Source organism: Pavona decussata, unplaced genomic scaffold (assembly GCF_977016875.1).
Source record: "Pavona decussata unplaced genomic scaffold, jaPavDecu1.1 SCAFFOLD_130, whole genome shotgun sequence".
In the NCBI taxonomy this organism is placed as follows: Eukaryota; Metazoa; Cnidaria; class Anthozoa; order Scleractinia; family Agariciidae; genus Pavona; species Pavona decussata.
Genome location: NW_028145544.1, coordinates 11,925 through 36,472, shown reverse-complemented (window position 1 = coordinate 36,472; position 24,548 = coordinate 11,925). Strand labels below are relative to the sequence as shown.

At 37.3% G+C, this 24,548-nt stretch overlaps 2 protein-coding genes, 1 long non-coding RNA gene and 1 other non-coding gene across 9 annotated transcripts; 3 read left to right on the top strand and 1 right to left on the bottom strand.

Moving 5' to 3' along the window:
- Positions 1-444: 444 nt before the first annotated feature.
- Positions 445-9,826, top strand: LOC146468431 (kelch-like protein 20). The gene is made up of 10 exons (XM_085124508.1): positions 445-537; positions 2,245-2,529; positions 3,093-3,311; positions 4,100-4,326; positions 4,871-4,980; positions 5,183-5,376; positions 5,632-5,838; positions 6,534-6,765; positions 7,419-7,646; positions 8,260-9,826. Exons 2-10 carry the CDS (start codon positions 2,274-2,276, stop codon positions 8,402-8,404), a joined length of 1,818 nt encoding a protein of 605 aa, XP_084980634.1. The 5' UTR covers positions 445-537; positions 2,245-2,273; the 3' UTR covers positions 8,405-9,826.
- Positions 9,827-9,863: 37 nt separating this feature from the next.
- On the bottom strand, positions 9,864-24,287 carry LOC146468428 (potassium voltage-gated channel protein Shal-like). 6 transcript variants are annotated; one of them, XM_085124511.1, is made up of 6 exons: positions 23,744-24,287; positions 22,522-22,582; positions 19,439-21,597; positions 14,363-14,428; positions 11,565-12,743; positions 9,864-10,820 (listed from the first exon to the last, which is right to left on the bottom strand). In XM_085124511.1, exons 5-6 carry the CDS (start codon positions 12,662-12,664, stop codon positions 10,625-10,627), a joined length of 1,296 nt encoding a protein of 431 aa, XP_084980637.1. In that variant the 5' UTR covers positions 12,665-12,743; positions 14,363-14,428; positions 19,439-21,597; positions 22,522-22,582; positions 23,744-24,287; the 3' UTR covers positions 9,864-10,624. The 6 variants fall into 6 exon arrangements, with proteins under 6 accessions (XP_084980637.1, XP_084980640.1, XP_084980639.1 ...); XM_085124514.1 differs by having other exon boundaries at positions 22,527-22,582; XM_085124513.1 differs by lacking the exon at positions 22,522-22,582 and having other exon boundaries at positions 19,439-19,631; positions 21,352-21,597.
- LOC146468429 (uncharacterized) lies at positions 15,162-21,205 on the top strand. The gene is made up of 2 exons (XR_014867480.1): positions 15,162-18,634; positions 18,865-21,205. It is a non-coding gene; the product is annotated as an uncharacterized LOC146468429 (long non-coding RNA).
- Trnap-ggg (transfer RNA proline (anticodon GGG)) lies at positions 18,903-18,975 on the top strand. Its single transcript has one exon. It is a non-coding gene; the product is annotated as a tRNA-Pro (tRNA).
- Positions 24,288-24,548: the final 261 nt, after the last annotated feature.

Genomic DNA, 24,548 nt, shown 5'->3' with positions numbered 1-24,548 from the left:
CCCAAATAAGTCAACACTAATCCAAGAAGAGTGAGGATGAAGATGAAAATAAAATGCAAAACTTACAACATTGTTAACAAGTTGAAGTTTTAAAGACTTTTCGTTATTGCCATTAATTAAGGACGCAGCACCCCAAGTTTGAAAAAATCACGTAGCGTTTTTTTTTTTAGCCCAAAGACAGACAAGGTCAAGCACCCCTGTATTAATGACTGCCCAGTCAACCGTATCTCCTCTTCATTGCTCTTATCTCCAGGTTTCGTTTTCAATTTGTTTGACTGGTTTGTAGGATTGTTTTTTATCTTTTGTGGGAGGAGCTGAAAAAGAAAACACTTCAGATTGATAAGGCGCGATATTTCGCGTGACAATGAACCGGAAGTGCTTTGTTTCTTTAAGGACTCAAAAATGCCGCCGGCGCCATATATGGCACGTAACTTAGTGACGTCATAGATGCCTTCCGCTCACACAAGAAAAGGTGCTGTGTAATCAATATTTTAGTGAATGTTGGTGCTGTAAAAGATAAGAAAACGGCGTCTATAGGTGAGAAATTTTGTTTGATGGTCTAAGTATATGTTAATATTTATTTGTGGGTGTTTATTGATTCTACGGAAGCCACAGCTGTGTTGTTATAAATCCCTTATAAACCGAGTTCACCTGACGTTCAATCGAAACTTCGCCCCGGTTTGAATAAGATAAGCTTAATATTGCTGAAGTTATTCTTTGTAAACAGCTGTTTATGCGTGCGTAAACGTTGTACAAATTTATGATCTAGGCCAAAACAACCTGCCATCATTTAGAGAAAAATGTACCGATGCTTTGAAGACGTTTCGCTTTTATTTCGCCAAGTTTAATATTAAAGCCTACAGTTAGATAAGGTCTAAAATTCTCCAAGCACCAAGCTTAGCTTGTGGTAAGCTTAAGATTATATTTGAGCATAATATATTCTAATCCCAATCGTGTAAAGAGGTGGTTTTGTAAAAGGTCAGGACATTTGTACAGTATGGTAACAAAACTACTTTTTCTCTTTGAAATTCAACGTTTGGTTCGCTCTGCTATGTGAGCTTCAAAACGCCGTAGGTGGTCAAAATAACACAAACACGTCCAAAAATGGAAATTACACGAAATTGACCAGACGGTGAATGGTTGCCACGCTATCCAATTTTCGCAACAAAATATAGTTCTAATAATCGGAAAACCTTACAAATGGCTTTCTATAGATTAAATGTGGTTTTAAATCAATATTTCTGTGGTCCCATGTTACATTTAACGTGACGATTTTCTTCCATCATCACCCTCGAATCGTTTTCAATTTACGATGCCAAATTTTTCGGTAAATAAAATTCGTTTTTCCTAAATAGACGTTATTGGATTGAATTGTTGAACAATGTCTTTTGTTGCGAGATTGTCTTGGTGCAGGGAGAAAAAGCAACAAATTGAGAAATTCAATATATACATTGTAGGAAATTGTTTTAACTTATTAGTGATGGGCAAGTTTGAACAAGCCCACCAGTAGTCTGAGATCAATAGAAATCTGATAATTTTTTTGTTCTCATCCAAGTCCCTGCTTGTACATGTATAAATGATTGCATCTTTATATACTCTATGAGGTGTGAATGGTCTTTGAATATTTCAGAATAAAGTGAAGTTGAAATTATCTACACTTTTACTTAATAAAATATTAATGAACTCTGGGATTCAAGCAATTCATTTCAAAGAGCATGTTCAGTGGATTTGGTGGCCGATAAACCTCAGCAAATTATTGGCATTAATGCAGAGAATCAAAGGTTGGAATTTTCTTCCCTGTAGAGGCTTTCGAAGTATTTTCCCAGTAAATTTTGGAGTTTAAAGAAAGAAATTATTTGATATGTAAAAATAGAAATGATCCTGTCTTGAGTTGATCAAGTGAAGAATTTCTGGGTGCAATTTTTTGGGAGAAGCCAAAAACAGATTTGTGATCTCAGATCATTCGGATCATGGTGCATCAAAGGAACTGACAAATCCTCGTCGGGGGTGGATTGGTCGGTTCCTTTGATGCACCATGATCCGAATGATCTGTGATCACAAATCCGTTTTTGGATTCTCCCTGAGGCTTTGTCTGGCCTGAATTAACTGTGTTATAAATAAGGAGGTTAAACCCCAGAAACAATGCTCAAGAGGCATTTCTGCCCACAACAGGGTGGGTGAGGGGAAGGCTCTGGAGACATTCATCAGGCTTTGTACTAATATCCATTTTGCCTTCTCTCTTAGATTCCCGTCCTCTTCAAAGAGGCTCTCCAATGGCTTCTCCTCACAGAAACTCTCCAGTTTCCTTTGCACACAGCAGTCATAGCAGTGACAATGATAGTAACTGTACAGGTCCACAGTATTATTTCACTGATGTTGCTCACAGCAAAGGTCTTGTGAATTCCCTCAGGTTTTTGCGACAAGATGAGGACCTATGTGATGTGGTGCTGAAAGTTGGTGGTACTAGTATCTCAGCTCACAAAGTTGTTCTGGCTGCTAGTAGCCCTTACTTTAAGGCAATGTTTGCTGGTAAGTTAAAATCTCTAGATTTATAAATTAAATAGGGAGTGTTTAAATCATAAAAAATGGCAAAATGATGATATTAATTTGATAGATTAAGATAAGGCATTCATTGTAAGTGTATAGTCAGTCAGTTGTATGAATAACAGAGTTGATTCTAGAGTACCAAACGAAGTAGCCTAGCAGAGAACACTGTGCTGAACGCGTTCTTAAAATGTTCTGCTTTGCATTCCCTTAGTGATCCTCTTTGCGTTCCCTAATCGTTCCAGTAACATGTTCCCTGTTAGGTTACTTTGGTCCGGTACTGTACGTTTCAATGTGTGCTACTCAAGCTGGAAAAAAAATTTCAGTTTTTTGGAAAAAGAAATGACTACTTAACTAAGTAGACTACTGACTTCAAATGGTTCAACAGAGGTGTTACCTTTGCATTGCTTCCAGCGCCTCAAGAAATTCAAGTGTTTTAAACATACTTTTGGCTGGCCAATCTAGAAAGTCCTACTAATAGCAATTTGCTAATAATACAATTTCTGAATGCAATTTTTAAAACTAACTAAAATTATTTTGATTATTAGGGGGCCTCTCGGAGAGTCGACAGAACACTGTAACATTACAGGAACTTGATGAGCATGCAATGGAAACTATTGTGGACTTTTTCTACAGTGGTGAAATTGAGATATCAGAGAATAATGTTCAGGATCTGCTTCCAGTGACCTGTCTTCTCCAAGTACAATCAATACAGCAAGCCTGTTGTGAGTTCCTCAAAAGGCAGCTTAGCTCAGAGAATTGTCTTGGTGAGTAGTAGACTATTAATAAATTGATTTAAGTTTTTAAAGTGCTACTGTGATCAAAATTTTACCATTCCTTTTATCTTCAGCATTCAAAAGTATGGGAGGAAAGTGCTACCCATGCCAAATTTTAAGTTGTAATTCCAGGGGGAAGCTGGATTATTTCAAGCATAATGTCCACATTTGGTTTGATGCAATTACTCAATTATTCAAATATGCCCATGAACTACATGGAGTTGTCTTCAAAACTACCACTTGCATTACAACTGAAATCAGAGCCACATTCAGTATAAGAAGGGGAAGAACTTGAGCATTGCGACTGCTTTTTCTAGCTTTTTAATTTAATGCCGCCAAGATGATAAGATTGAGGGGAGCCAATGCACGAAATTTGCTGACTCAAGTAGTTCCTGTTTGAGTAATAGAGGATGCATTTTACGTCAGTCAGTAAGTCAGTCAGTCAGTCAGTCAGTCAGTAAGTAAGTAAAGTAAAACCTTTATTAAAGTGTCGATGTATTTATTATTATAGCCTAGGTAGACTATTTGGGGACACTTATAAAATATCGTACTACTTTCAGGCAGCCTTTTTGAGGGCATAGTTTTGTCAGGTTGGTCTTATGATATCTTTTCTTGCAATTTTAGGTCTAAATATTGCAGTAACCTTGAAGCCCAAAGATGACGTTTAAAAAATTTGATTTTCATTGCAGTAGCACTTTAATAACAGTCCTAAATAGTAGTACAAGTTTTCCAAGCCATTTTTTGGTCTACATGTATTTATTTTGTTGTTCTCTCTCTAGGAATTGTTGCCTTTGCTGACCGCCATAATTGTACAGATTTAGTGACAACTTCAGAGTCCTATGCCAGACATCACTTTATTGATGTTGTCCAGAGTGAAGAATTTATGGAGATCTCCGCTAAGCAGTTGACGCGACTTCTTTCTGACGATGATCTTAACATTCAATCTGAGGAGCGGGTCTTTGAGGCTTCTCTAGCTTGGATTAAATATGATGTTGATGTCAGACAGGTATATAAATATAAAGTTTCTAACACCTGGTGAAGTAAGCGGTCGCACAACTAGAAGCTCTCAACTTTTGCAAATCCCCCTATTTAAATCTAGATCTGGACAAAGGACATCCTATTACCATATAGTAAGTCTGTGGAACAGTTTGGACAATTCCTTTAAACCCTGCCACTCTGTTCTTATTTTTAAGCATAAACTTCAAGCCAACTTTTTCGCCGCTTTCCTTTCTAGTCGGTTTTAGCTTTTACATAAAGATTTTATCTTGTTATTTTTGCATCATTATAACTTTTAGATTTACTATCATTTTGACGTATAATGTTGTAAATTTATTATTGTTGTCACTGAAAAGCCCTTTTCAAGGAGTATCATTAAAGTTTGTATTGTATTGTATTGTAGATAAATCTGAGAAAATAGCACCATCTTCACATTTTAAATAAAATATTGTACTTTGATACAATTTACTAGATAAGTTGATTTAATATACACAATTTTAGCTGTTACTGCCTTCAACTTATTTCTTTGTTTCCTTATTTGACATTTTTTCCAGGAATTTGCACCAGAAATCCTCAGCAATGTCAGGTTTCCCCTGTTGTCAGCAGAATTTTTAATGGACAGAGTCGCAACAGAAGAAATAATCAGAAATAACAGAGTCTGCAGGTAAAGTTGCAGTTTACCATATTCTGTTTTTGCTTTGTGTAATGGTCTGTACTGTTAATTGCATGGTATTTTAAGCAATAACTCTCTGCTATCATGAGACTGTCACTAAGTTTTGAGGTACATGTAGGTATGTCTATTGTTTTTCAGGAATTGCAATGTCCATATGATAAGCTATGCCTTGTTTTATATCTTTTTTTTATAGTGATCTCTTACTAGAGGCAACAGAATGTCTACTTTTGCCAAAGCGTAAATCTCAGATTCATAGCCACAGGGTGGCACCAAGGAGACCTGTCAGTGTAAACCATGTGATGTATGCTATTGGAGGAATGAGCCGCAGGGAGGCCAGCAAAAGTGGAGAGAAGTACGATCCACGAGAGAGGAAATGGAAAACTATTGGTAAAAACATTATTTCGTGGATTACCCAAACTCACATGCTAGCATTTATCCAGGAATTTTTTATGTACCAGACTTTTCCTTCTAATTAATATATTTAAATAAACACATTAATTTTCTGTGAGGTCTTTCCACTGCTTGGTGGCTTTATGTAAAGGTCACACTCTCTAATCATCTAATCTGTTCTGTAGCATTTGTTTAAACAACACCAAAGGAAGGTAGGGCTGTGTGTTTAATTATTGAAATCTCTAATTTCAGGTGACATGAACATTTGTCGCTGGGGTGCTGCAGTAGGTGCCTTAGGTCCTTTCCTGTACATTTGTGGTGGCAGTGATGATGCTTCACGTCTGGAGACAGTAGAGCGGTTTGATCCATTTGCAAATGTGTGGGTGCCTTCAGTACCCATGTCTTCAAGCCGCAATGGTGTGGGTGTCACTGCTGGCGGTGGAAGAATATATGCGATAGGTATACTTTGTACAACCTTCTCAGTCTGTACCATTTACATTCTATTCTTACCAGTTCATGCTTAGTTTCAGATTTGATGCCCCTTTAAACTTTACATCTAATCAACCCTCCTTTAAAACAATGATAGAATTTGATGTGTGCTAAAATTCATCCAGCATTCCAGATTAAGTTCCTCAAAAACAGGAAGTCAATGAAACATTTTATGGCACTAATAAATATTTTGGATATCTCCAAATCACCAAGAAAATTACATCCAATTTACTATGCTAGGATCTGCAGTACTTGTATGGTGTAAAATATTTTGATTGAGGCAGTTGCCTCAACAATCTCATGTGTCAGCTCACTCCATATCTTTAGAGATGTACTCACCTCATGTCCAGGCTTGCTGAGATCATGGTCTTACTTATCACCTTTTTGGCATAAAAAAGTGTTATCTAGTATGAGATATGCAGTGTAACTGTTTTTTTTATTTTATTTTTTGAGCTTATGCTTGTGCCTACATGTATGTCTCAGCAGCTCCCTCTAGCACAAGGACAGAGTAGCATACATATTATACACATGCCGTCCTGCTGAGCTCTTGTGCTTATGTTTGTGTCTCACACACCAGTTCACATTTTTGCACAAAGTGCTCAGTGGCATAGGAACAAGAACAAAACAGTTGGTGCTTATGTATTTGTACCATTCACTGCCTGCAGGTGGTTTTGATGGCTCCATGCCACTAAACACAGCTGAGTACTATGATCCTAAAGTTGGTAAATGGACAGAGATAGCTCGCATGAATCAGTGTCGGTTTGGTGTGGGTTGTGCTGTATTAAATGACATGGTGTATGCTATTGGGGGCTCAGATGGAACAAACCTTAAAACAGTGGAAAGATATGACCCTGACAGTAATACGTGGAAACTGCTGGCCTCCATGAGCACGGCAAGGTAACTTGTATAATGGTATTGTTTATTCCTTGGTTGGTTTGCAGAATGATAAGTTTTGTTCTAACCAAATGCAAGACATCTCTATGATGAAAGGCATTGATGACATTCTTTATGACCAGCTACCTTCCTGGTGAAATCAGCAGCACTTTATATGTGTCTGTTAGTAGTACTAAAATATTAAATGTATGATTATCCCCCTTGCTACAAAATTTAATAACATCAATAGCTACCATATAGGTTCTTAAACACCTCAGTGGTGAAATACTTTCAACTACATTGATCAAATTGTATTCACACTGGAAGGTTATTCAGTTGAGCTCCAGTCACGCTGACTGATCCTCAATCCAGACAAATGATTGACCTATCCTAGGTGGTGGAACCATGTTCTTCTCTTTGAAAAGTAGCAGTGGGCAGCCAAAGTGTAACTGCTACATTACCTTGTGATTTTATTGTGGTAAATTTTACCCTGAAAAACACCAGTTAGGCTTCTGTGACAAAAATAATCTTGGACCATGTTGCTCTGAACCTGGGATTTCACAAAAGGAAATAATTCTGTTTCTATTTGGCTTTCAAACATTTTGCTGACCTGTGGAAGATACTCATGTTTTGTACACTTAAACATTACTAAAACACCCTTCAATTTTGTTTTCCAGGAAGCAAGTAGGTGTGGCCACATTAGGGGGCTATCTTTATGCCATTGGAGGTTGTGACCATGGACATCGCTACGACACTGTGGAACGGTATGACCCTGGGAAGGATGAGTGGGTCAGTGTTGCTCCTATGAGTACCCCACGGAGTGGGTGTGGGGTGGGAGTGTTGGATGGCTTTATTTACGTGGTTGGAGGCTATGATGGCACATCATATCTAAGCTCAGTGGAAAGGTAAGCTTAGCACTAAAGATTAATACCAGAATCCACAAAGCACTTCCAAATTGTATTATTCTAGACGTGGTTGAGCTACAAACTGCGAGGATCTTTTGCTGTAAATATGGCTAGACAAGGGCACCAAGGACAGCCTTCCAGTATACAACACACACAGCTACAGCCAGTATCTTGTCTGACCACTTTACCATGTCATCTAGTCTTTAAGACTTCTGTGGCTAATTACATGGACCCCACCTCAAAACACCAGTAATTCATTTTACAGTGAAATGGGAGTCTTGATTTTGTATTGTCTTGTATTGTAACATTTCCGTGGGAATTTGAGATTTCTGGTGAAACATTTGACCTAACAGTTCTGTAGATGCATGATGAGCAGATGCAAAATCTTATTTTCAGTTTAACGTGAGTGAACCACTCCTGGTCAATGGAAAATTGAAAGTTTTTATTGAAAACTGGAAGCCTACTGCATGTTTCCAGCAAAGCTATTTCACTCGCATTTGATCAAAAAATCACTCAAGAATTGAAATGAAAAAATAAAGAGCTCCACATTAAGCAGACTGTGTCAGCTACGTAATAGACGGGACTTATTCATTTTCTTGTGTTTTGTTCTTAGATACGACCCCTTATCTAATGAGTGGCATCCTGCCCCTCCCCTCAGCCAACCAAGGGATTGTGTCGCTGTTTGTGTGGCCAGTTGTAAAAGAACATTCAGTAACAAACGTCTGTTTGAGTCCTCAAGTAGGACGCCAGCTGTGTAGGAGGATTAATGGCTGCAAATGTGCAGGTGGTATTGGTCAAGAAAGCATACTCGCTGCGCAGGATCATGGATGAGGCGGCCAGGTGTCACACTCACGTGCACCTAGTTCCTGTGTGAAAGAGAAGAAAACTTAATAAAGGATTGGTGATAAGCACTGTAACACGTGATCAGAACGTAAAGCCACGTAACTAAACAATATGTGAATAACAAAAGAGAGTGGAGAAGGATTCACGGAGTAGATGTGTCTGTAGTGGAGAATGAAGGAAACAGCCTGGAGTTAGTGAATGTGAGAACACTTCAGGAGAGAAAATAAAGAAAAGGAACTATTTTACACGCACGTGACGAGGGATAACTTCAGTAACGCTAAGTTAAATCCAGATGTATAGATTACATTAGTTCACAGAGAAGAACCGTATCTTGGATCCAAATAGCAATTTCAAAGGACTATCTTTAGTATTTAAATGGACCTATCCACGGACGTTACTTTTTCCACGGGAAAAAAAAATGAATTTGAACTTGTTAGAAGTCGAGCAACAAAATCGTTGCTAAACACAGGAAACGTTTGGAAAGGAAAACCAGGACAATATTTTCGCGATATAACTGCTGGGTCTGTTACTTGCTGGATTTCAATGTAGGCTGAGGTGTGCACTGCCTAATAGAGTAATTACAGCGTGTACGATTCATACACTTCCCTGGGCTCAACTATTGTAGGGTGGGCATCTGTTGAATGTACTCTTCGCATTCAAGATCATACGTAATTTATCCTCGTTTGTCGTTAACATAAGCAAAAACGCTAAAAAAGGGCCATGATCTTTATGTCTTACAAGCGTGGAGTATTTTAAGAAGCCTTCGCCTGTTTTTAAAGCAACGCTCTTTGTAAATAACACGAGTGCTAATTTCAATTACCATGCGATTAAAAATTCACCTTATTTTGAACGGTTACCTTTTCAGAAAATGGTTAAATATAACAACGAATTTGTCAAATTATAAAGTTTAGCAGGGAGCAAAACGGACATTGCAAAACAAAACAGTTACTGTACATACGACAATCATTTTATATCACAAGAATGTGACGAATCCATACTTAATATTGAGTTCAAATGCCGAATTCATTTTAGGGTTATTTAAACAACCTTTCCTTTTTTGTAAAAATTTAACAGGGTGCGCAAATTTCTTATGACACAAAAATTATTTCCGAGTAGATGAGAAAAATATAAATGAATTTCTGAGAAATACGATCTCGTAACATTGAAACAGTGTACAACGAATTCAGATTATCAATCAGTGTTCCGTGTAAATCGAGGAAACCTTGACAATAATATGAAGTATAGCATAATGTTTATCTTGAGGTAATCTTGACAATATTAAAGTATAGCATAATGTATATTTATGGTTAAAAAATAAAGTTTATTATTTAACTTTCCTTCATCTTTGATTGCAATCAAACGTTCATTAAAGCATTTTCGCCCCCCCCCCCCCCCTTCGTCCGTCACAGACTTGTTATTGCGCAATGTACTCATCGGTTTCTACGGTAATAGTACAAATTACTCACGCATTCAATAATTGGACGGGCATTATCAGACAGTAGATCTCCGTATCGCAGAGTTTTAAAGTGGATTAGAAGAATAATCGATCGTTGGTGAAAATTTTCGCTGTTTTAATAATTAAAAAATTCTATTGTAGGAAATTTTTAATTTGCGCACATCCCAAGAGTCCAATTACAAAATGTTTTGTAACGAAACCCTTTTACTGAATGCTTACTTACTGCATTATTGAAGTCAGTGAACAGTCTTGTTGAACATCTACATCAACGTTTTAACGTTAGCTTTTGTTTAGGTTCATGCTGATGCGATTGTTCCTGCCCGGTACAGACATTTACCCTACCGCTGGTTGAGAAGGACGGCCGGCTCAGTTTGCATGATTGCTATATAGATCTCTCGAGTGTCGTTAACATATAGTAAACCAAACAATAGACAACACATTCTGAACCAATCAGAATTCGAAGTAATTGTGGTTTTTTAGCCGGCAAAGATGAAAACTTTTCCCAAGTGCGACCCATGCCCAAGCTAGTACATGTAAATTGTGGGAAACGCGCTTGAAGAAGTCCACACTGGTTTTGAAAAAGCGTAACTTGATCGAACATCGTTCTGTTCCTCTTGCTCAGTTTTCGCTGGATATCCAGACCCAAGACGGCGCTAGGATCTTTAAACGACAGCAGTGTTTAGACTTGTTCTTCCTGCCCCCCATTTTGTTCTGCATCTTCCCCATCTTCGTTTTTGCCGGCAGGTTTCTTCTGCACCAGTTTCATCTTCATTTCCAGGATAGGCACAGGTAACGCAATCACCAGCGTACCGACCAAGCAGCACACACTGCCCATCAGCTGACCAAATGCAGTCTCCGGTGACATATCCCCGTAACTGTTATAAAAAATTAATTGGGATAGAAGATGTTAGTATAGGCCCCAAAGATGAGGGGGAGAAGGGCGCGAAGGTGGAACGCGACCAAGCAGCGCACACTGCCTGTATTACACGCGCCATTTCTTTCGTGGCTTGCCTCGCCATAGCGTTGAAAAAAGTGCCTTGAGAAACAGCACCTTTAAAGATTCCGATAAAAACCAGAGGCGCATTTTAGACCACAATGGATAATCAATACTTTGTTTTCGAGCGAGAGGGATTAAAAGCCACACTTATCGGTACCACACTGTACATTAACACGCCGCTTTCCTCAAACGTTTTTAACTGTTTTGTTTCAAGGAATCACGTCCACAACTGTTAGTGTTATAAGTGCGAACAGGAAAAGAAACAACTTTCCTGCAGCGCTAGTTGTCATTGCTTGAGCGGTAACCGTCAATAGTTTTTTTTATACTTCGGTAACTGGTTCTCATTTGGAGGACTTTCAAGCGACGCTATTAATTATGCTGTACAAGGCGGTTTTAACTTTTAAGTTTGTAACGTTTAGGCGGTTGTAACGTTAAAGTATGTGGATGAAATTCTTAAGTGTGGCCGTTTAAGTGTCTGTTTCTGTCGTTTTACGTGGCCTGTCATCGGCTGTAGTCCTACTTTCGTCAACGGAATATTTACGAGAGAAAATATCTTATATACAGTTTCTTAGATTGATCCTCTGGGAAGCAAAAAGATAAATGCAAGGCTCCGGTAACTTACCCCGTAGTTGTCATGGTAACAATGGCATACCACATGCTGTCAGGAATGCTAGCGAACGTAGTTCCCTCAACTTGTCGCTCAGCATAATACACAGCTGTGGCAAATATAATCACACCCAGTCCAAAGGAAAACAAAATGAAACCAAGCTCCGAGGAAGAGTTCTTTATGGAGGATCCCAGCGCCTGGAGTCGCGTAGAATGCCGGGACATTTTAAACACTCGAAAAACGCGAAAGACACGTAAAATTGTTAAAGCATCAAAATCTCCCGCGCTTTTTAGTCCTAAGTCAAGATAAAATGGAAGCACAGCTGCTAAATCTACGACGCTTTGAAATTCTTTGACGAATTTACACCTGTGCGGTGCCGCAAACAAACGAATTAAATACTCCAAGGTCAAAACCACGACACAAGTTCCGTCAAGATATTGAAACGCGCTCTTGTATTCTTCCCCGCATGTTCTGTCACCACAGGGAATTGTCTCAGTTATGGTTGTTATTATGCTAAGGATAATCGCTACCCCAGTAACGTAGTACAATATTTTGGCTGTAGTGGAAGATTGTGGATTTTCAAGCGTAAACCATAGTTTCTGCCGAAATGTTTTTCGCAGAGGGACGCATTCGCAAGATGGTTTCTCTTCTGATGGTGAATCTCGGTTTCCACTCGTATTAGCGTCGGCATATTCTTCAAGACAACACAGTCCCATTGCATCGGTTGGAATACGAAAAAAATTAAGTTCGTCTTCGTAAAACTCTCCGCATTCTTCCAGAGAAAAGTGAAGTTTGCCGTGATGGTAGTAGTTCAAAATATGGCGGAAAAAACTAGGGTCCCTTTCAAAGAAGTACTCCTGTTTTTGTGAGTCGTAAAAACATTCCCTGTCACTGCTCCCCAATAAAGTGGCGGGGTATTTCTTTAAATTGTGGTCCCACGTTTCAAACTTTCTTCCACTCACATTCAGAACGATTCGCTTGTCATTCAGTTGCTTGCGATGCAATATACTGAAGGGTTTTTTCTTGTGAAATATCGGAGAGATCCCCACCAGTCCAACTTTTCCTAAGGGAAGCCAGTTATTTAAATCGTTAATCGTTTTATCCTCAGACGACATTGCTTGAGATCAGCTTGCTTATCTCAGATGTAGACGAGCGACCATTCAGATGTGTGCTTGCCAAAACAGCTTTCGAATTCTGCGATAAGAGTTGGCGGCATCATGCAGGCAGTTAGTACTAAGGCTCATTAACACTCACTAAATTGTTAATATGTACGTAAACATTATTACTGTTAATGACACCTTGTAAGATATGGTTTACTTTAAGGCAAGCAGCCTTAACTATAACAATTATTGGAGCACAAGACCGCGAAAAAAGACATAAAATAGCCGAAAAGTCTATATTCAATGCAAGTACAAGACCTATCGAGAAAAATCTCTGCTACTGCTTTTTTTTGTGAAACGGTTTGTTTATTGAATTCAAACTACCGGTACCTGCATATTTCTTACCAAAACCCTGCCGCAAACATGTTAAAAAAAAAAAAACCTTACGCTTTAGCAGAGGCACACTGCTTACTAAGAATGCTCAGGAGTTGTATCTTACTGTTAAGCTTATGCAATGGAAATTTCCAGCAAGTTTAAAACATTTGTTTAGTTTTGCTCTCCACTCTTTTTAAGTTTAACATTCTTAATAAAATAGAATCGAAGCCCTATTTAAACGCCGAAAGAAACTGAAGATGCAATTTACAAACATATTGCCACAAGCATTTAAAGTAAGACGAACAATTAATTCTAAGTGGGTCATTACAGGCCAGAAGCGGTCTCATCGTAGAAATATAAATTACACAAGATTTATTGACCCTTCTATTTACTTTCTAATCCTGCTGTTCCATGCGAATTGTCTTGATTGAAAACCACAGTCAAACAAAAACAATTTGACCTCACCTGTTTTCCTGAATCGCTAAAGCTAATTAAATATGCCAAATCTTGGATTTTGCCGTTTTCACCCGACCACTTTGTTTGAAAGAAATTTTGTGACAACTCGAATTGGGCTGTCGACTTCTACCTGTTTCTTTCAGTTATTTGGTAAAAATTTAAATCACTTCCGAGAAATTAAGGTTGTCGTCCATTTTTAACCATTAGAGTAAGTGACCACTAAAAAAATCCAAGCGTTCTTCGTGTGACGTTATTTGAAATGGAAACGCTAGAGCTAGTGAAAATAATTTACGTACTCACCTTCTAATCGCTTTGTCGCTCTCTTGATCTGACTTTCAGTTTATAGTTTGCTTTCAACATTAGAAGCGAAATTCAGTTTTGATATAATTTTTATTCATAAGCGCTCCAATCAAATCGCGATCAAGTAATAAACGTCTTTTCTCCACTTACAGCCAAACGGTTTTTGTAAGCCTACCCCACGATCTCGTACAACAAGTTATACACAACTTTTACAGAAAGCATACTGTTCATGAGGGTTTTGTTTCTTGGGTCTGGAGTACTTAACGAAGCTTCAAGGTAAGATGTTTGCCTTATGGTTTAAAATTGTTTTTGCTTCAGGTTTCTTCGAGCAGTTAAATATTTATTTTCTTTCGCATGAAATTCATAATTTAGCATAATGCGGGACAAAGGAAAATACCACAACATGTCTATCGTAACCTCCAAGGTTTGTTTTCATCCTTAAAACTGAAACGAATGTTTCACGAAAGCGTAAAAATGGCAGACATACGCATGCTCGTAAAACCTAGTTCCCGTATGTCGACAATCAATATATGCCCAGAGTGAATGCCCTGTTTAAATAAAGGTGTTCATAAATTAATTTACCTCGAAAAAGGTCCACACTCTCTTCAACATCATACCCTGGTAACACGCACTGGTCCCTGGCAACTGCTACATGAATCAATTTTAAACAATACCAAACAATTATATAATGCAAAGTGTCAGCTTCAGTTCTGCTATTTTAGTTAATAACTAATCCACTGAATGGACGGCAGTCTCACAAATTCTGGATGTCGATTGTTGCGTTAGCATCCAGAAATAGTGATAAATAGGGGTAAATAAAAAAACTTTTTTTTATATAAATATTAAACAAACATGACATGCAATAAACCTTTTTACTGCTCGGAGTGTCCAGTTTGAATCACAATGTATTTGGGTACCCAGGGAGCAAGGCATGAACCAAACATGTAGAATTTCTATGGGATTTTCAGAATTCCCACATTACCAGAAATCCGAGTCATTTCGTTCACGCAATACTTAATGCCTGCAGTTTTTCGAAAATGCTTGGTGGTGCTAGATTGCCAAAACAAAATCGCTTTATCAGAGAGATCGCGCGTGCTAGCGGATAGATTATGTAGTGCTAAATATTTTCGTCTGCGGATCTGGAACCTGTTTTCAAACGAAAACGGAAGTATAAACCCGGAACAAAGATATATCAAGTAGAGAGACTCATAAGCAAGCGGAAATCGGCTACGGTAATTTTTTTGCAGGCATCAACTTTATAATTTTGTCTGGTCTCGTGCGATAAATAACTAAGACATGTTTTGAACCTAAATATTCAATAAAGAAAGGAGTTTCAGCTATAACAGCAATGTCGCATTCTTCACGTTTTAAAATTGCAAAGCGGAATATGTACAACCAGACTTCCGGTTAAAAAAAATATTAAAAAAATAATTATTTTATTTAGTCGACTGCGTTGCTTATGAACAGCGTACTTACACATGAAAATGCCTGGTTACATTTCACAAAATGGCTACCAAAACAACGAAGGAAAATAGGGTAAAATCGTCCGTCTCCTCGCGTGGTTACGGCTCTATTTTCGTCATAGTGATTTGGGATAATAGACGTAAATATTGCCTTTGAAAACGGCTAATTTGTCCGAACTTGCCGATCGATTTACGGAATTTTTTGGTCAGTTTTTGAAGCTTTGTATTCAGCCGATGATGTCGAGTGTGATGGAAGAAGAATTCAACCAAGATAGAGCTTTTGGTTAGTAATATTTGATGAAATTGTAGTAGATAAGAAACATTTGGGGCCTTTTTTAGCGTAATTTTTGTATCTCAATTTGTCCGAATATTTACATCGAAAACCACCTAACTAAAAATTTTTCGAAAAATGTTTGTCTGTCAGCAGAAACAACGAAATAATTGTCAAGTTTGTTATAAATTATTACCCCAGTTCAACGATTAGTGCCTCTGCCCAGAGACAGAATAGGCCGGTATGGATTGAAACTTGAAAAATGTTGGGCTAATGTTTTTCAAGTTCTCACATTTTTGTTTCCAATTTGCGCTAGAACAAATCACGAGTTTTTCCTTTCTAGAATTGAGTTGATTTCTTTCCTCTCGTCATTCTAAAATTATTTGGCAGCTGATTGAAGGTCTTATTTGATCATTTTTAACAAAAGATATCAAAAACCCCATGATACTTCCCCTTTAAAGAAATTCTCTTTCGTTTAGGAGCGGTGGGAAATGATTATCTTTGCTTATCGTTCAGTTATTTCGAAATAAGTTTTTTATTCCCATACAGACCCCTGTAATAAATAAATACTGTTCCGAATGAAATATGATCGATGACTTGAATTAATAATATGAAGGTTTTTGTGTGGGAAAGTGTGAATAGCTCTAGGTTTTCCTCAAAAGAAATCTCCAATATGGTGATTTACAACTAGAAGCTCTATGTCATGGTTGATGGTTCTGAAAATTGACATAATTTTTTCATGCATCTGTCCTGTTACTGATCATGAATTTCCTCATAACATGGTCAAACTAGTCTTTTCAAAATTGTCTTCTCCCACTTTATCTGTCTACCTGTGATTGTTTTTAATTGTCTATTGTGTACCCTTCTTTGTAATTTTTAGACTATCTTACCTTAAGGGAGTTAGGTTGCAATTGGGATGAAAGTTATGTTCCTTTCTCCTGCCACACCTCCCCCACTTACTTTTGATTTCTTTGTTGTTAGCTTTTTGGGTTATTATCTCTGTTATTAACATTGTAATTGTTGTGGTGAAAGCATTAAACTAAGCTAAACTAAATTAAACAAATTAGTATCCGGATCCATGAGGCATGCAGCAAATTTGACAATGTTATGACACAATTCATAATCAATAACAGGACTAGCACATAAAAAACTGACATCAATTTGTCAATTTTTTATCAGATACTCAGACCACTGAGCTGGATTCGAACAAGCTCAGTCATTTACTAGGTTAGGCAATCCATAAAACATAGCTGGGACATTTTATGGTGTGTTTTTCTGGTGCAAATTGATGGGGAAGCACTTGAATAAAACGTCATTTCTCTTTTTCAGGCTGTAACTCTTCACCTAGCCTCAAGGTACTTGAACTTGAACTTGAACATTAATATTCTTGTTATCTGTTCAACATTATATTTTGACCTGATGATGGTGTCATGAGGACACCAAAACGTTGTAAAATATGATTCTACCCGTAATTTTCATAATGTAATTTTTTTGTTATTTTTTAATCGTTATTTCACCACCACATTGAAACAAAAGAAAACAACTGTAAATGGTCTGAACCCAGCAACTATCATAAAGGATTTTGTAGGCCTCTTTGAGGTTGAGCAGGGGACTGGATCCATTTGGTAATTTTATCCAATTTATAAATTGACACTAACATATAAAAGATAATACTAGTAGTAATCAAAGATTATAGTGCGTCGCCTTAGGCACCCAGCTGGGTTGCATAAATCGTGTTAAGATTACAGGAACCTGTAAGTATAGTTGCAAAAAAATAGGTTATTGTCTCAGTTCCAGTTACTTCTTTGTTTTCCCAGTGCAGGTTATTACCCTAGCAGGTGTGTTTTTTTTCTTTATTTGTGTGTTTAATACAACCATTATCAAATAGGACCTTTCTTTTTAAAACCAATTTTGACACTGTTTGATATTTATTTTTTATATCAATCTGATCCGTTTTTCAACCTCTTTTCTCGATTTCTCGCACTTAGGAACAGGCATGTCCACAGAGGTTGGTACAAGGTATGAAACATGGTTTTCTCCACACTGAAGAAGGGTTATACACCTGAAACTTCTGTATTTTTTTCAAAACCATTTTTGCACTTTTTGATATTTATTTTTTATATCAATCCTATCGGATGTATGACCTCTTTTCTCGATTTCTCGCGGTTAGGAACATGTACATAGGTAGGTACTGGGTACGAAACACGCTGGGCATCATGGTGCTATTGTGACGTTGCAAGATGGAACCAACATAAAACCTATTTTCTCGATTTCTCACGCTAAGGAATGCACATGCTGGGCATGATGGACAGTATTGGCACAAAGCCTCGATTAGGAAGCGTCTCCTTTGTCGACGCAATTAACATAACTAATCTGGCCAGGTTTGTTACTGTTTAATTGAAGAACAACTAAGCTAAGGACCTTGAAACATGGTTCAAAATCCATACAGATATGTCTAATTTTGGGACAGTGTCCCAAAAACCATACAAATTCTTAAAAATGTTGTTCATAATTGAAGGGCTCCATGGAAAAAGGGCGTAAGTGACGATTTTGGCCATTTTTTTAAATGTCATCCAAATGAGCTGAAATTTTGCATGTGGCTTTTGATGTAATAGAAAAACGTTGCCCTGTATTTTTTTTCGCAAATTTCTGCTTCATTTTGAAGAAAAACCTTAAGCAAAAAACCCGTCGGCGTTCTTTGCATTCTTTTATTCATAGCGGAAACAAAAGAAACCGATTAATGTCTTTGTGTCGTAAAATCCTGTCATAACTACCATTTTGAAGAAACTGAGTTAAAAATTATTATGTTTTCATTTTATCAACTTTTAAGTATATCAGAAAAATGAGAAAACATTTGAGAGTTTATATCCTGGGTACCGTGGATTTTCATGTGCGCTTGCCTGGTTTGCCCACTTCGCTTTACTAACCCTAACAAAACTAAGGGACTGCTTTTTGTCCTCAGGCAGTGCAATGGTAGTATGTCACTGTATGTAGAGTCATTTTTTTTTTTTTTTGTTACAGATGTGAAACTGAATGTAAATATATGAAACATATATTTTGAACTGCGGATGAAAGATCAAATAGAAGAAAGATCCTTGCAGTTAGTACGCAACTTAAGCAGTTGCGAAAAGAAAGCCTGAAAAAAACTCAGGCTTGAAAAGGATTTGAACCCACAACCTTTGCGATGCCAGTGCAGTGCTCTACCAACTGAGCTATCAATCCAACTGGGAGTTGGTCATATTGTGAGTTCGTAATATACCCGTGAAGGATGAATAAATGAATGTAAATAATTGAAACATATATTTTGAACTGCCAATGAAAGATCAAAATAAGCAGTTGCGCAAAGAAAGCCTGAAAAACGAACTCACAATATGACCAGCTCCCAGTTGGGTTGATAGCTCAGTTGGTAGAGCACTGCACCGGGATCACAGAGGTCATGGGTTCGAATCCCATTCAAGCCTGAATTTTTTTTTATTTCAAGTCATGAGTTCTAACTAGAGTCATGATTTCAAACAATATTCATCCACGTTATGCATGGTATAATGTCAATTGACGATTTCACACATGCATTATTTGATATTCTTCATGGCTTCAAACAATGCATTATTAAATTTTGATATACAGTACTTCTTGGTTTCAAACAATGCATCGTTTGATATAATGCATTGTTTCATACAATGTATTGTTTCAGATAATTTCTGGTTTCAAACACAAGTGACTGTCTTATGTGATTTGAAGTGTCAGAAAATCACAAACTGTGTACAGTAATTTTAATTGTTATTCATATTTCTTTAACCTCAACCACTAATATGACCATCACTTGCAGTATCCCTGAAGAACAGGAGGTGTGATGCCTTCAAGAAGAATCAGTGATATATTTTTATGAGAACCATGTGATGTATAAAAATGCTTTATTTTACACACCTTTGTCAATGGTCTGTTGTTTAAGTTCTCTCAGTTTCCTTGCAGTGTATTCACTCAGAACACTGACTTCCACAGAACGACGTCTTGAGGCTTTTCTTCCACACGTGAAGAGTAGCGGAATTAAAAGTAGCCATAGGCATTCTTCTTAGGAAAAGAAGCTTGCACACTCTCCAACTCAGTGATGCTGTTATGCCTGAATGTCACACTAGAATGTGGGATTAATAATATTGATAAGAAAATTAATCAGATGAATCCAAGTGGTTCTGTGTGAGTGGCCAGTGCTTATCTCCAGTCGTATCTTCACTGTGAGAAGTGTTGCCAAGCAGTAGGCCACTTGTAGCCAACTAGCTCAACTGACAATGAAGTTATTGATTCACTGTAAGGTTGAAGTCAATTTCACTGGTTGAGAAAGAGATTTTGACAGGCTGGCATTATTTATAAAATAATAATAATGATAATAATAGTAACACAAACCAATGGCCTTTAGGTTACGCTATTAAGCGCCCTATAATGCCCTATAGTATACGCTATAGAGACCTTTAGCGCTATAGTTATGCTATAGCGCTCTATAGTGCTTTTTTAGCTTCACAAGCATATAGATGTTTACACTTCTGCATAATAATAATAATAATAATAATAATAATAATAATAATAATAATAATAATAATAAGGCATTGGTTCTACTACTTTACCTTGGTGGTGGATAAAGAAAGTGAGGACCTACAGTACAAACCCCCCCAAAAATGGTACCTCATAACTAGAAATCAACCAAGCATATCAACAGTATATTGAATATTTAATTCTGCTAAAAGAGCTGCATGAACACAACCTTTTGCATTAAATGTCAGAACATACTGTTTGTAAGTAACCCTTTCCATATTATTATGAATATGATGTCTACCACCCCCTGACAATGACTCAAACTGTTATGAGTTACAGTGGAACCTCGATTTAATGAACCTCTATATAACAAAATTTCTCTGTATAACAAACAATATTCTTCATCCCAGCTTTTTGAAATGCACGGAAAAGATCCTAGATACAACGAACCCTCCATATAACAGTCCAATTTCCCTAGTCCCTTGGCACTTCGTTAAATCACGGTTCCACTGTATTAGGAATTTGGTCTGTGGAAGATATTAAGCACTTTTTTTTTGTACTGTCCAATGTTTGCTGCTCATCGTATTGCTTTATTTACCTCTGCTGCCCACATACTGGGAGATAAATGGCTTCTGGCTTCGGACAAGAAAAAGATTGAAGGTTTTCTGTTTGGGTCTCCAGATTTGCAATTTCAGTCAAATGTTCGTTTATTTGAGCAAGTTCAGTAGTTTATTTCCCATTCATCTCGTTTTTCTTAGTTTAGCTTTGTAGTTTTCTTTTTTACCTTGTACCATGTTAGCCCTGTAAATTAGTCCGTCTCTGCCATGTGTTTATGCAGCATAAGCTCTCTCTATGAGCACATAGTTGCTCTTAGAGCAAATGTCATGTTCAACGATTGTTTCAGTAAATAACAAAAAAACTTCAATTTTCATGAAACTTGATAGAAGTTAGTTAATAATTGTTAAGTATATTTTTAATCCCGAAGGCAGCGCATGGATCTTAGTTCCAGTGCACCCCTCATTATGCATATTTCCTGAATAAAGTCATTAAATAAGGAACCAACAACAAACAAACAAATGCACTTGGTCCATACCAAATCTTCTAAGTATCTTTATTTTTATGTGCAATTTTCACTGGAATATTTTGTGTCAAATGTAAGTGTCATTTTGGGTCACTTTTAAACAACCAGTTTATTCAATTTAGCACTCCAAGGCTTTTTAACAACCGTCTCAGTGTGTCTGTTTTCAAAACCCTTACTAAGTGGTGACACTGTGTGCCTGTGTGCTTTTTTTTCCTCTGTATCTTTACATTACCTTAAGGAAAAGCAGCTCTAAATGCCTCTGTTATGAGAGTGAAGTAACTAAGGTCTTGTTGTCTGTGAGGTCATCAGAAAAAGATTCAAGGTACCACTTCAATTGTACAGCACATGAAGTTAGTGATGGCATTACTCCCGGAATCACAGCCAACAAAATGGGGAATGGTGAATGCATGGAGATGACTGGAAGTGAACTGTTTATGCCAATGAGCTATGACCATTGATTTGCAGCATCTACCCTCACCTGAAAATGGGATAACATTAGTATGCATATAACACTCAATAGTGTACATGTTAACACAAAAAATACAATATTTTCTTTGATAACTTATTTGTGGCATCGTAAATAGACTGCAAAATTAATAATGTTCACATTAAAGTTTAGTTAAGAATGACTGCTGTGAGCATTTTTTTCTTCAATACTCTATCATCCTTATCCTTTCTACTGTCCGCAGAGATGAATAATCCAAATGAGAGCAATGGACATGACTTTAAGTAAGAAACAGGTGTAGTGCCAGGCACTACAAATCCAGAATATGTTTCCTATTTTCACCACTGACAAGATATGTTGATTTGAGATTGGAATTTGATCAAGTAAATATTCCATCATATCTCCATGATTATCTAATTTATAATATACACTTTCTCTAAGTCCCCAAAGCTATAGCTATTGTTTTGTTGTGTTGACAACAAGTTGGTAGACATTTTTATGAAGCTTGATCCTCTAGCATAGATGCCATACACAAGGCCTACATTCTGTGACTGTTGCAAAAAAATCCACCTGGTCTGTTCAGAAGGGCAATGACCTAGTGAATTTATTTACATAGCTCTTTCATTAACCCTAATCAAGTTATCAATAGTTAAGTAATGCTTAAATTTAGGAGTCCTGCTGCACAATACTGATATTGTCCATTGAAAGTGTTCTTTAAGCTTGACCTACCCTACATGGTCTGTAATTTTGAGGCCGAGTTCCCAGGAACCATACAAATTCTTAAAAAGTTGTTAATGTTTGATAACCCTGTAAACTCCTGTCATATAACTACCATTTAGAAGTTGAAACTGATTTAAAAATTGTGATGTTTACATGCAATTTTTATATCACAGAAATTAGAAAAAGTTTGAGAGTTGATATCCTGGATTTTCACGTGCGCTTTTCTGGTTTGCTGACCTTACTTTCATCATCGAATATCCTCACGCCAGTAGGTGCACAAGACCTCGCTTTACTATCCCTGAAAAATAAGGATCCACTTGTAGTGCACAGGCGGTGCAATCGTAGTATGTTACTTTATGTAGAGGAATTGTTATTTACAGTTGAAAGCCGTTGAGCGTAGTGGTATATATCCAGAGCAATTGAAAATAAAACTGTCGTAAGCCGCTGCAGAAAACCTCGTACAGGCAAGCATTTCATTTGACACTTTTACTTTCATCATGCACCCACATCTTTCCGAGCTAGTGTTATCATGAGCATTATCAAAAAGATAAACAAGTTCTGATTTTTTAGCCTTTGAACTCAAAACAATTCCTTTATCTTTTAATAAGTCCTTCAAAACCGGTACTGTCACTAAAAGCTTAGTCAAGGTCTGGTTTAACATAGAGGATCCAGAGATAAGATCCAGCTACTTCGACCACAGCAGTTACTGCCAATGATGATGCTGTTGTACATAATGAATAAAATTTGAAAAGTCATTCATGTTGCGTTCAACTTGTTTTCCTTTTTTTTAATCCCTCATGTGAATGTCATTTGCAGCCACGCAATGATATTGATGAGTAATCAATGCAATCAATGACTTAAATCAAGGCAATTGATGACTAGTCAATGACTGAAAATTTTTGTGGCCTATCAATTACTCATCGACAATGCATTGATCATTGGTAATAGTCAATGACTAATCAACTGATTACCCAGCCATTACTCATTGACGTCATTGATTTCATTGATGAGATATCCCTGGTGTTAATTCCTATACATTAGATACCACTATCATTTACAGTTTAAAAATATCTTTAAATAAGTTTGTCTCACAATATTGATGGTTTGCATGTGATGTCATGGCGACCACGTTGGTTGACAGGAACAATAAGATTTTTTTCCTTTTAGTTCATTGCCATTTTAATGCAAACTTTGGGAACAAATTTTCTTTTGTTTTTACCAGCAACATAGCGACAATGCAAACCACCTATACTACGATCCACAATGTCAGTAGTATTAATTTGATTGTTAAAATAAGTGTAAATATTGTTTGTAGACTGCTAAATTTCCAACCATTGTTCCCTTGAAACAGGAAATTTAATGAAGAATTGACACAGTAAACAGTACATGTTTTATTTTAATGTGGTAATTGTTATAGTTGATCTAGAGAAGTGCAAGGTAAATGTTAATAGTGACTTACCTTTTTCGAAGTATAAAGAAACGCCGAAATAAGCCAGAATTCTAAACCTCGTTTCCTACTGCCTTTGTCCATGGTTAAAAGTCCTCGGGAATCTGGAAAAGAATAATTTTGCAGTCGATTGTGACGTAGTTTGGCGGGAAGGTAACCCTTTGTTAATGAACTTTCGAAGTCGTGAGATGCTGTATTTATGTGGTGTAGTTATTCTCGATATTTGAACCGGCTGGTGGTAGATGGACATCATGAAGTCCGGATACCCGCAAGTCACTGGCACCTTTCAAAGAAACGAAACGTGTCTTCCATCCTTCCATCGTTCAAAGCGCTTTTTGGTGCTATTTTGTTGGCGATGGCTGGTGGATCGATCCAGACGGAAAGTTTATCACTAACTCTTCAATATTCCTGTCCACGGTAATCTTTAGTTTAGCCGGTATTTCCGTGAGTTGTGGCCCATTTGCCAAGCTATGTCGTGCTCGTATTGGGAAAATGAAGAGTTGGTTTTAGACATAAACTTCTTCTTTCCAACCAGGACTGTGTGTTCCCCGTCAAAAAAGTCCGCCATTACCCATAATGCAAAGGGAACCTTCATTCTTGTACCACAGTCAAACCAAAGCGCACGCTCGTCCCATCTAATAAACAAAATCTCGCCTAAGCCTTTCGCTTGACCTCAATTTCAATGAAAATTGACTTTTATGTTTTTCACATGTAAATATTTAGGACTGCAACCTATGTAATCAAGTAAAAGAAAAAAAAAACTCGCAACGAACACTCGACAATCGAACGAGAAAATCTAAGATAGAGAGCCTCAGTT